The 11379-nt window shown below is 41.7% G+C and overlaps 1 protein-coding gene across 2 annotated transcripts; it reads left to right on the top strand.

The window, feature by feature from the left end:
- Positions 1 to 3672: 3672 nt before the first annotated feature.
- LOC116266206 (cysteine-rich receptor-like protein kinase 44) lies at positions 3673 to 10797 on the top strand. Of its 2 annotated transcripts, none has more exons than XM_031647321.2 (7): positions 3673 to 4551; positions 4938 to 5066; positions 5156 to 5277; positions 5359 to 5569; positions 9561 to 9798; positions 10074 to 10224; positions 10335 to 10797. In XM_031647321.2, exons 1-7 carry the CDS (start codon positions 3711 to 3713, stop codon positions 10671 to 10673), a joined length of 2031 nt encoding a protein of 676 aa, XP_031503181.1. In that variant the 5' UTR covers positions 3673 to 3710; the 3' UTR covers positions 10674 to 10797. The 2 variants fall into 2 exon arrangements, with proteins under 2 accessions (XP_031503181.1, XP_049936933.1); XM_050080976.1 differs by having other exon boundaries at positions 10309 to 10431.
- Positions 10798 to 11379: the final 582 nt, after the last annotated feature.

The following is an 11379-nucleotide window of genomic DNA, read 5'->3' as shown; positions in this document are numbered from 1 at the left end:
GCACCACATCGAATATGAAAGTACTCCCCTCTCAATGGAAATGAAATATTATTTTTCCTTTCTATGGTCATTCTCAATAAACTTATTGCACTATCATTTGTTGAACAATTATCAGCAGCGACAGAAAACAACTTCAAATGAAGTTTCCACTTAGTAGTAATGCACTCCCATAATATGTCACATATACAAATAGTATTATGTGATGGAGGCACATGTATAAAATTAAGTATATGAGAGTGCAGTTGCCAATCTGTATCAATATAAGAGGCTGTCAAGCATAAGTACTCTAATGTCTGCTGTGATGACCACATATCAAATGTCAATGATATACGCTGCACTCGGTTATTTAAAACTTCTTCATATCTCTTTTTTTTAGTCAAGAACATTGATTGTACCTCTCTTGTAAGTGTTCTCCTAGAAATTGGCACAAACTTTGGATTGCAATCCTTTAGAAACTCGTTTAAATATTGATATTCTGCAATACTGAAAAGAAGTCCATGCATTATTGTCAACTTAGCCATACCTTTTTTTATAGTGTCCACATCAAATTTATGTAGACCTAAATTTGTGGCACCAGATTCATCAACTCCAAATGACAAAATTCGTTGTTTTCCATCAAGTATTTGTTTTCTGACACATGTATCTCTATGTCGTTTTAAGTGGCTCGTACCACTGCTACTATGTGCAGTAAATCGTTCAGCACAATACTTACATTTCGCCCACTCTTTTCCATTAAATTCTACTAATTTGAAGTCATTCTATACTATTGATGTTCTTTTTCAATACATGTAAAAGATTCATCTTCCTCTACATCTGTCATTGGACGATATTCTTCATCCTCAATGCTAGATGACATGACTTACTATTTGAATGAAATCCGAACAACCTAAACATAGAGTCATAGGGAAACCAATTACAAAAATTCTCACATGTTTCATAGACATGCATCTCAAAAAACTGTGGCAGCCATCATATTACAAAAACCCATGCAGTTCATATTCAATATGCATCAAGATTCATAGACATAATGGTCTAGGCTAAAGTATTTCCAGTGCCATAAATAAGAAAAATATTGAACTACAAAGTACAAACCTGGATTATTAGCAAAAAATTATTAGCTTAGCAAAAAATAAGATACACCTAAGATGATGGTCACAGGCTTTAATCTTACATGCCCCTGATTCATGGAAAATTCAGTGTATAAACAGCTAGTGTATAAACGGCATGTCACATAAACAAAGGGCAATGTAAATGATAGTTCCATACCTAAATCAACATAAGTTTGCAAAAGCAATGAAAGGACATCTATTCAAGATGTGTTGGGAAACTGTATTCTGCAGCTAATTAAAGAGACGAGGTAAACCTTTGATCTATAGAAATTGAACAATTCGTAGATCACAAGTAGCAACCAAGAAAGGAAAAGCACCGACAAGATTTTACTTCCTTGGACTCTTTAAGTTGCAGCAACAACTGAACAGAATTACCCAACACAAGCATGCTCAGCAAATCACAGACAAGCAACCTGTTCTTTCCTACTGAAACGGAATTACCTAACACAAGGTAACCAACTTTGCTAACTATGACAAGGGCCACCTTCTAGTTAGCAAAAGGTCGTGCTTCATCAGGTATAGTTCAAGTTTGACGATGGGGTGATCTCTTTTGCCTTAAAAAATCTGATCTGTACAAAACTCCGTAGCTGTAGATTTTGAGATCCTCTGTATCCAGTTAGTTTTCCAAAAAGATGCACTCACATATGTTTTCAGCTGGACCATCTTGCACTGGACAAGCTCAGTAACACCTTCTGACATAGATATAGACAGGTGGATTCTGTGCATAAGGAGGCTAATGGTTATATTCTGATTTTTTAATGTTCAACTTTCACAACATACTTTTTCACTTTGTTTGGTATTAGTTCTGATGCCTTGTTCTGGATTTTGGTCAATCTTTTGACTTGGGATACCATCTGCAAGTCTGCTGGTGAAAGCCATTCAAGAACTTCGAAGAAAAAAGAGTTGCCTTATCACAGTAGGCATAGGTGGCCCCAGTGGCTCTGGCAAGAACGGAATTACCCAACACAAGGTAACCAACTTTGCTAACTATGACAAGACCCGCAGAACATCGAGTATATCTTGAAGACCAACTTTGCTAACTATGACAAGGTAACCAACAAGGGCCACCTTCTATCGTTTGCTCTGTTCTTGGTGTTTGTTACAAGCTGGCTTTTTTAGGCGAAGTTATTGAGTCGAGATGACAACTGAATGAGGAACCAGTGGTGGACCGTGAAATGCTTTAATTCATTGTTGTCACAGGGAGCGTTTTATCAGGAGATAACGAAGGGCAGTGAATGGTCAGAAATGGCGTCACCAAAGAAAAGTAGCAAGCTACGAGCAAAACAGAAGAAAACCACATAAGATAAGAGAGGATAAAAGAGACGTGTACCTTCACAAAGCAAAAGGGCGACGGTGGTTGGTGGCCCAATGGTGGAGACGGTGACGGTGGGGGTGGCGATGGTGCAGCACAGCGGCTCTGCCAAATGCAATAACTTGTGTTGAGGATTGAGGAATGAGTTATGAGTCGAAGAAGAAAGACTCGATGACCTAATGGGCCCGTCGGGCCGGGCTGGGCCAGGCTTGGAAGTGATAACCAAGCCCGGCCCGTTAAGATATCGGGCCGGGCCGGGCTCACTAAAGTGAAGCCCGATAATGGAAATGTGCGACCCGAACCCGGTCCGGTGCCCAGGCCTAATATTAACCATTGCACGTAGAGCAACATAGTTCACGAGACGCGAGAAGACCATTTGAAATGGAGCATACATTTAGTATGAGCACTTAAAATAGCTTACATTAGTCGACCTTCAATTAGTGAACTAATCTACAATCTAAGCTTGGTAGAGGCGACCTCAGTGTAGCTTAAAGAAAACCCGGTAAGTTAGAGCATACCAGAACTTGCACAGTTAATATAAAATAACTAGGATGTTCCAGGCTCTACTTAAAATAATTTTTAACAACATATTAAGGGCTCCGATCTTGTCACTGACCTAGTTGATTTGATTATTTATATTCACAAATACATTATATGCCAAGTTATTTCTTAAAAATTAAATGATTCTTCACCAAAATTATAAAAGTATGTACATTTAGTATTTTGATATATTTATGCTATATGGCAGTCTTAAGTTAGGTACTTGTTGGACATGTGTGTGTTGAAAGCACTTGGCCAGAAGTCTTAATCCATCCCACATGGCACGGCAAGCAATTCTACGCAAATCGCGTTCCATAAGAAGGCTTGCCGTATTGACCACGACAGCTGCTACTACAGTGAGAATTTTTGTGGGAGGTGGCATGAAGTTGAGGATTCCGCCTTTTTTTTGTATAAAACAGGGATGTGAACAAATAGGATCTGGTCGAGTGTACAGACATTAATGTCAGGTTGGGCCCCCTCATGCTTTAGAAAGTCTAAACCAGCAAACAAATTGATTAAAAGAAGTGACTGCAAAGTCTTCAAGGCAGCCCAAGCGTTAGAGAATCGATGGCTACATACAAACTTTTAGTCCAGTCAAGTCAAGTGCGTGCCGTCTTCCATCGGGTGTAGCTGGCAATAAAAAGCATGAGAGCATTACCCGCTCGTGGACTGATCTGATCAACTTCGTCTCCTTTGCTATTTGCCTGCCAGCCGGCACGCTCCGTTTCCATTTTTTTGGCCGGAAAAAGATGCTAGACAAAGCTGTGAGGCTTAAGCTGCTCATCATCGTGGCGGCTCAGCTGCTTCATGTTTGCGACTCTTATTTCGAGTTTTCCACATGCTATAACTCCACCAACTACACAATCAACAGCAACTTCGCCATGAACCTCAACCGTCTCTTTTCCACCCTCACCGCCAACGCACCAGCCACCGGCTTTTACACGGACGCAGTTGGCCAGGGCGTCGACCGCGTCTATGGCCTCATCCTTTGCCGCGGTGACCTTTCGGCCGGTGACTGCGGGAACTGTGCAACCACCGCGCCCATGGAGCTCATGAAGCTTTGCCCAAGGAGGAGAAGGGGAACCATCTGGTACGACGAGTGCTTTTTGCGCTACAAGGATTCGAACTTCATCGGAAACGTCACAATGGATTCCGGGTTCTGCATGTGGAAGCTCGCCAACAATTCCGACCCAGTTCTTTTCGATCACCAGGCGGGGCAGCTCATGAGAAGCCTCTCTGCCTCCGTCCTGAGCAACCGGACCGGCCTCATGTTCGCGTCCGGCGAGATCTCTTTCGGCGATTACAACACCATCTACGGCGTGGCCCAGTGCACAAGGGACATCTCCAGGGACGACTGCAGTCAGTGCTTGGCTGGCAGGATCTCTCGCATCCCTGAAAGGTGCGAGGGGAAGGTGGGTTGCATCGTTTACAATGGCAACTGCGGCGTGAGGTATGAGATCTACCCATTCGTCTATAACGCTACAGCGTCTCAACAGCCTTCCTCGCCATCACCAGCGATATCTCCACCAGTGCCCACGATGGCAACCCAAGAAGCGAAGCCCTCTCCCACCCTTTTCAATACAACCAGAAGTAAGTGGGCGCAGCTGACGTTTCTATAACTCCACATGAAGGACATGCATGGAATCAGAAAAACCAAAAGGCCGAGTTTACTCGAAATTTTCCCCTTCCAACAATTACAGGATACAAATATAGCTGGTTCCTAAAATCTCATACTTGCGACAAATCTTTAGTTCGCAGCATTTCTTTTTAGCAAATCTAACAATTTAATTTAGCTTTGTCTCTTAAATTAAGTCTCACACTAGTGAAGTTCTTCTATTTAAATCTGCACGAATTTGGAAATGACTTACTTTTTACCAGATCTTTTGCTGTCCAGTTCCCTATCTCGATCTCTCTCTCCCTCTCACACGCGCGTGCGCACAGATAACTTGATCAGCTAAAAATGTTGCCATCTGCAGGATCAGCTTCCCATGGATTAAGAAAAAATGCCATCGTCTTGATCGCTTTATTGTGTTCCTCAGTATTTATTCTGTGCATCATTTCAGTTTTATCAGTGGCCAGAAGATCAAAGAGAGGTAAAGCTCCAGGTATGTGAGCAGGCCTTAACATCACATGTCGTCTATTCAACTTTTTTGTATAATAATTGTAGGAGATGACATATGAAGTGTCTGATTAGATGAGGAGGAAATGAAAGGCACGACGCCCTCTGTTTTTCACATGGATACTCTAAAAGCTGCAACCAATAATTTTTCCGGAGTTAATAAGCTTGGACAGGGTGGATTCGGCCCCGTGTATAAGGTAATTCACTGGAACTTCTATTCTTCTGTGTATTTATTACATGTCGAGCTCGGACTTAGAGACCGCCATGGTTGATCGTAGGGGACACTGGAAGATGGTACACAGGTAGCCGTGAAGCGGCTATCAGAAAAATCAACGCAAGGGCCGGCCCAGTTCAAGAACGAGGTGAACTTGGTTGCCAAGCTTCATCACAGGAATTTGGCTCGGCTTCTTGGTTATTACTTGGATGAGCAGGAAAGGCTGCTTGTCTATGAATTCGTGCCCTCTGGAAGCCTGGATAAAATTCTTTTCGGTTAGTCAATCATCTCAGCCGTTCTTTCATTTCCTCTTTTTCCTTCTATTATCTTAGCCAGCATCCAGCCCAAACTTTTTCTTTTGCTTAATTGTATTCAAATCTCAAATACTTTGAAAATTAATTCACGAATCAACTGAAAAACATATCACATAGTGTAGTTACTTTATATGTATTTACATGACACACATACAAGAAAATATATATACCCGTCAAACTGTGTTAGTTAAAATAATTGACAGTTCCTATTAGTTGAAAATAATTGACAGTTCCTATTGGTTTAAAATAATTGACAGTTCCTATTGGTTTGGTTGCATGTTTCTACACAACATTCTCTCTCCGTCTCTCTTCATCGTCTTTTTAGATGAATAGAAAAATAAGCCCCGGTTTTTTGGAGTTGTCCGGATTGATCGTAAAGTTCACCCTCACGCATACACACACGTGTGTATGTATTCTAACTTCTATCAATTATGTAACATCATGGCAAATATGTATCTCTCTCTACATTAAATGCTTAATACAGTAGTTAGTCAATGAGAATGAACTTTAAAAGAAGAGTTATTAGGATTGACAAGAAATTTGAGTTTGATCACTTGTCTGCAACTACGTATGGGCAATCTAACTGCTATTTCTAAGAGAGAGAGAGAGAGAGCTAATAAAATGAAAATATATAACAAAATTTAGGGACAACAAGTCTCAAGAACAAACCAAAAACAAAAATAAAAGCACATAATATACAAGTTAGCAGCATAATAAAACATAATAAAAGGGATGGAGAGAGAGTAGACAGATGGAGCAGTCGAGTCACCCAACAGTAGACGAAGAACGGCGCCATAGCCGAATAGCAAAGTAGATATCTCGCTGCACAAAGCGTGCCATCGACTCCGTCGATGAAAATGTGCCCCTGAAGTCCTTGTTATTGCATTCATCCCAAATGCGCCACCAAGAAGAAATGAGTCACAACCTTTAGACACAACCCCAAGAAAAAGACAGGTGGGATGAAAGACAAAAGAAAAAAAAAAACGAATGGATAGTAGGTTTATGAGGTTACTAACAACAGAAGGCCATGTAGAGGTAAGAACACTATAAAAGAAAGGACATGAGGTAAAAAGATGAACTCGAGACTCAGCTGCTGCGAAACAGATGAGACATTGGTTAGCTAAACTAATACCGAGGCGCTGCATGTGGTCAAAAGTATTGTGTGACTAGGAAAGAGAAGCCAGACAAAAGCAATGGCCCGAAAAAAGAAACTAGATGACCAAAATGACCGGGGTGAGAACGACGGAAGAACCAAAGGAGGCCAGGTAAGAGGAAGAAAAAGTAAATTCATGGGAAGACGAAAGAGGCCAAGATGGGGGGGCGAGCGATGAAAGGTCAGCAACACGGAGGAAAAGAGGAAAGACATAAAGTAGACCGTACCAAAAGTGTAAAGGAGATGTGTGAGAGATAGAAATATTCCAATCACTAGGAAAAGACAGGTCATATTTAGAACAAATGAAAAGGGAAATGAGAGAAAACTCAATTGCCAGACGTCACCACCAAGAACACAAAGAGGACTCACACGCCCAATTAATGTTGGTAACCTCAGCACCCTTAAGAAAACGCGTAAGGACAACCATATCCTAACACACAAGACAATCCAAATGGCAATCACCATATCGGATAAAGTTACAATGATTTTATCAAACCTTCTTAGTACAACCACAAGAAGTCGAAAAACCGCCAAGGCATGAAGAGGGATAGATGCAAGATAGTGCTTAGCAAGGGTAATACGCCCTGGGAGGGAAGGCAGCTTTCCTTGCCAACAATGGAGACGATCCGACAGCTTCTGCTTCACTCCATCCCAAAAAGAGGGCGCAGGAGCCGACAACATAATCTGAAGACCCAAGTAGTCCATGGGTAGGCCAATAACCTTACACCCAAAACAAGCTTCCAGAAGAAGCACTGTGGCTGGATCCCGTGAATGAGAGAAAAGTGACACTTTGAGGAATTAATAGAAAGACCAGAGACGAGCTCAAAAACTCGAAGGATGAGCCATGTTCTTACAATCTGTTGGCAAGAAGAAGTGTTAAACATGAGAAAATCGTCAGCATATAGGAGGGTGAGAAGGCCTGCAAGTGGGGTAGTGAATGTGGAGTGATGAAGCCAACGACTACAATGTGACGAAATAAGGCAGAAAAACACTCGGCAAGTAAGTTGAAAAGCAATGGTGATAGCGGACAACCCTGACGGAGGCCGTGACGGAGATAGAAGAATTCGCCACACATCCCATTGAAGGAGACCGCAAGTTGGGTCCCGGTGACGAGTGAAAGGATCCACTGCCGAAACGACAGACTAAAAGCAAGGTGGGTGAGGAGGTCAGATAGGAACTCCCAACTAACCGAATCAAAAGCTTTGGATATGTCCAACTTAAGGATGAATGAGAAAAGATGTAGACAGTAGAGAGAATGAAGAACCTCGTTGGCTAGGACGGTAGCGTCATGCAAACACCGACCCTTGATGAACGCAACGTAAAAGGGGTTGATGATAGATGACATAACATGTGCAAGTCGCAAGGAAAACAACTTAGTGACAATCTTATAGGGAGTGCCTAGCATGAACATCGGTCGAAAGTGGTTGATATTCGTAAGGTTAAGGCGCTTAGGCACCAAGACGCATGTGGCTTTGGACACATCAACGCTACAAGCCTACCAAAAGGTGCAAAAAAACTCAACAGGAAAACCATCAATGTCAGACGTCTTACCCGAGCCGATGGCCCAAACAACATTCTTGATTTCTTGATGCAGGAAGGGCCGCTCAAGAGTGATCGCATAGGAGACAGAGAGGGATGACAGGTGACTGTGAGGCAGCGGGGCACAAAAGCGAAGAAGTTTAGAGTAGAAATAACGAAAATGAGCGGTCAAAGCCGGGAGGATGTCATCACCAAGAAATTCCTTGTGCCTAACGACCATGGACTGGAGCAACGCCTGACGGCGTCTCTGAGAGGCGGCCAAGTGGAAGAAATGAGAATTCTGGTCACCATGCAAAAGTCAACTCAACCTAGAATGCTGCTGCTAGTGGATGGATTTCCTAATCCGCCACTCTTGAGCAAGACTCTGGAGACAAAGGAGACGAGAACACTGAACTATAGAAAAATTGTCAAATGACTGGAGGGACATGATCTCCTCATCCCAACCGGTCACCTCAAAAAAGTTACCACTCCAAAAAATACGCTTCCAGGCAATAACGTCTCTCCTAATGCAATGCAGCTTACACGAGAGCCTAAAAGCAGCCCACCTACCATTGAGGGTGTGAGCCCACCACCTAGGGATGGTATCAACAAAGGACTCATCCCGGAGCCACCAGAGGCCAAAGCGAAACCGGGTGCGCCTGGTTCCAGCCCTATTTCGAATGCATGCCCATTTTTAATAAATTGCATATGAATGTGAACTGCATGCCCAACTAATTATCTTAAAAACCAAAACCAGAAAACAACTTTTTTTAGGTGGACTTTATAATAATTTAGAAATCAAATATCTAAATTTTAATCAACCATAAGTCGAAGGATCTGGACATCTTGTTCATATGGTTAAGTCTGTCAATAATTCTTAGACCATATTGATGTTCAAGTAAGGTGCAAGGTACATAACATTATATAACGGATAGCTGGCGATATCAAGATTTCGTGTCCAAAAAGCGAATAGTTACCAAGATGTCACAAGTAAATATAGTTTCCATTTTATTTGCTGATAGTATTCGTATATGTTCATTTTGTTGAAAACTCAAAAATTAACAGCATTTGTATCATTAGATCTACCATTGATCGACCTGATAAAAGGAGTATACATAAAACAATACTAGGTGGCTGGTGATGAGTTCAGGCCCCGGCCATTACGATCACTGTCTGCCTGGCTAAAAGGGTTGCAAAGTTTAAGGGGCGTGAATGTTCTACACCTTCATGATCATGTTTCTTATGTAATTAAGAACTTATGTGACTTTGGACATGAACTAGATCCAACCAAACGTCAGCAGCTAGACTGGGGAAAACGACTTCAAATAATCAACGGGATTGGACGGGGGCTTCTTTATCTTCATGAAGATTCTCAGCTCATGATCATTCATAGAGATCTTAAAGCGGGAAACGTTTTGTTAGATGAAGAAATGAACCCTAAAATTTCGGACTTTGGATTGGCCAAGCTCTTTCAAGTGGAGGGAACACATGCCACCACAGAGAATGTTGCAGGAACCCGGTAAGCTGAGAACACGGTAGCAAACGGATGACGGTCACTTTTTTTTTTTTTTACTACAAGCATTTTGTTCAAGCTATTTGCATTTTCGGACAGTTAAAATCTCCAGATTTTGAAGTGAACCCTATGCATTTTAGTGCGAAGTATCTTAATTTAGTCACACATGAGGATTCATACTAAAATAGTAAGCTAGTATCACTAGCACCTTGTAAGCCTGAAGAATTTGTGGGAGGATCAAGAGCCTTCATGATGCTAATCTCTCAAGTTGTTATTTGTAGTGGATACATGTCACCGGAGTATGCAATGAATGGCATATTCTCAGTGAAGTCGGACGTGTTCAGCTTCGGCGTTCTGGTGTTAGAAATCTTAAGTGGGCAAAGGAACACTTCATTCTATCAATCGGAGTTAGCTCCGGACCTTCTAACATATGTAAGTACTTCATTGCAGACCCAAATTAAGAACTCGGTGTCCCCCGTCGAATTAATTTGTTTCGACCATGCATTGAAATTTCAGTTCGTGCTTGAACTAATTGTTGCTAGGCTTGGAAGCTTTGGCAAGACGGCAGGGCACTAGATCTTGTTGATCAAGCTATTGATGAGCCATGGTGGAAAAATCAGATACTGAGGTGCATCCTCATCGGCCTGCTATGTGTACAAGACTCTCCAAAGGACAGACCAACAATGTCTACGGTTGTTCTTATGCTTGTAAATTCATCCATGATTCTCCCAACGCCCTCACCTCCTGCTTACTTCACAAGCAGACCCATCCCCAAGTCCAGTGAGACAGTCAGGTCTGGCGAACGTCCAATCCTTTCTTCAAGAGACGAGGAGAACCAGAACTCAGGCGGACTGACCATTTCTGACCTACACCCAAGATAAAAGCTGCCTTTTCCTCCAAGTTGTCGATCCTGGAGGAGTAAAAGTCCTTTTGTGTTTGTTGGGTAAGGAGAATTGGACTGATATTGCACTCATGAAATATGTAGAATTACTATTTCCATTTTGAGATATCTAGTTGATCAAGAACTCAAATATTAATATGTTTGGAAGTATAGAACCCCAAGACATCTTGTTTATTCTTTAGTACATTAGCTATTTAGCCAATTATAGAATATTGAAGATAGCTTCTTTTAGAAGATATCATACTGCCGTTTTGTGCCTGCATTTCTATGACAGTGAAGATAATAAAAATGTTTATGCTTTAAGTTATAGCATGCACATAAGTACCCAAAGTCAGCCTGTGGAACAGGTAAAGTCTTCCCCCAATGTCTCATTGTTTTTGTAGTTTCTACTGTGAAATGGATGTTTCAGAGATGGTTTAGAAATTAATGATAGGCAACAACAAGGGAAAGCAACAAATCACAATTTAATGCACATAGTAAAATGCAGAGAGTTTACTTCTGCCCATGTCCACCAGGGATATGGAGATGATTGATTATTCAAAACTATATGTGTACAAAAGCATTATGGGATCGAGTCAATGGGAAGGACGTCATTCCTTGCATGTTAAGTTTAATACGCATGAGATAATAGGGATAATTTTTTCTTAAATCTTTTCGCTCCATACACAAAGCCAGGTTCGGGATAA

Source organism: Nymphaea colorata, chromosome 12 (assembly GCF_008831285.2).
Source record: "Nymphaea colorata isolate Beijing-Zhang1983 chromosome 12, ASM883128v2, whole genome shotgun sequence".
Taxonomy (NCBI): Eukaryota; Viridiplantae; Streptophyta; class Magnoliopsida; order Nymphaeales; family Nymphaeaceae; genus Nymphaea; species Nymphaea colorata.
Note: the sequence above shows the minus strand (reverse complement) of the source record. Positions and strands in the feature narration are given on the sequence as shown.

Coding starts and splice junctions, on each gene's coding strand:
- LOC116266206 (XM_031647321.2), top strand. CDS start 3,711: ATGCTAGACAAAGCTGTGAGGCTTAAGCTGCTCATCATCGTGGCGGCT. Junction 5,278..5,358: donor GATTCGGCCCCGTGTATAAG/GTAATTCACTGG, acceptor GGTTGATCGTAG/GGGACACTGGAAGATGGTAC. Junction 9,799..10,073: donor GAGAATGTTGCAGGAACCCG/GTAAGCTGAGAA, acceptor TGTTATTTGTAG/TGGATACATGTCACCGGAGT.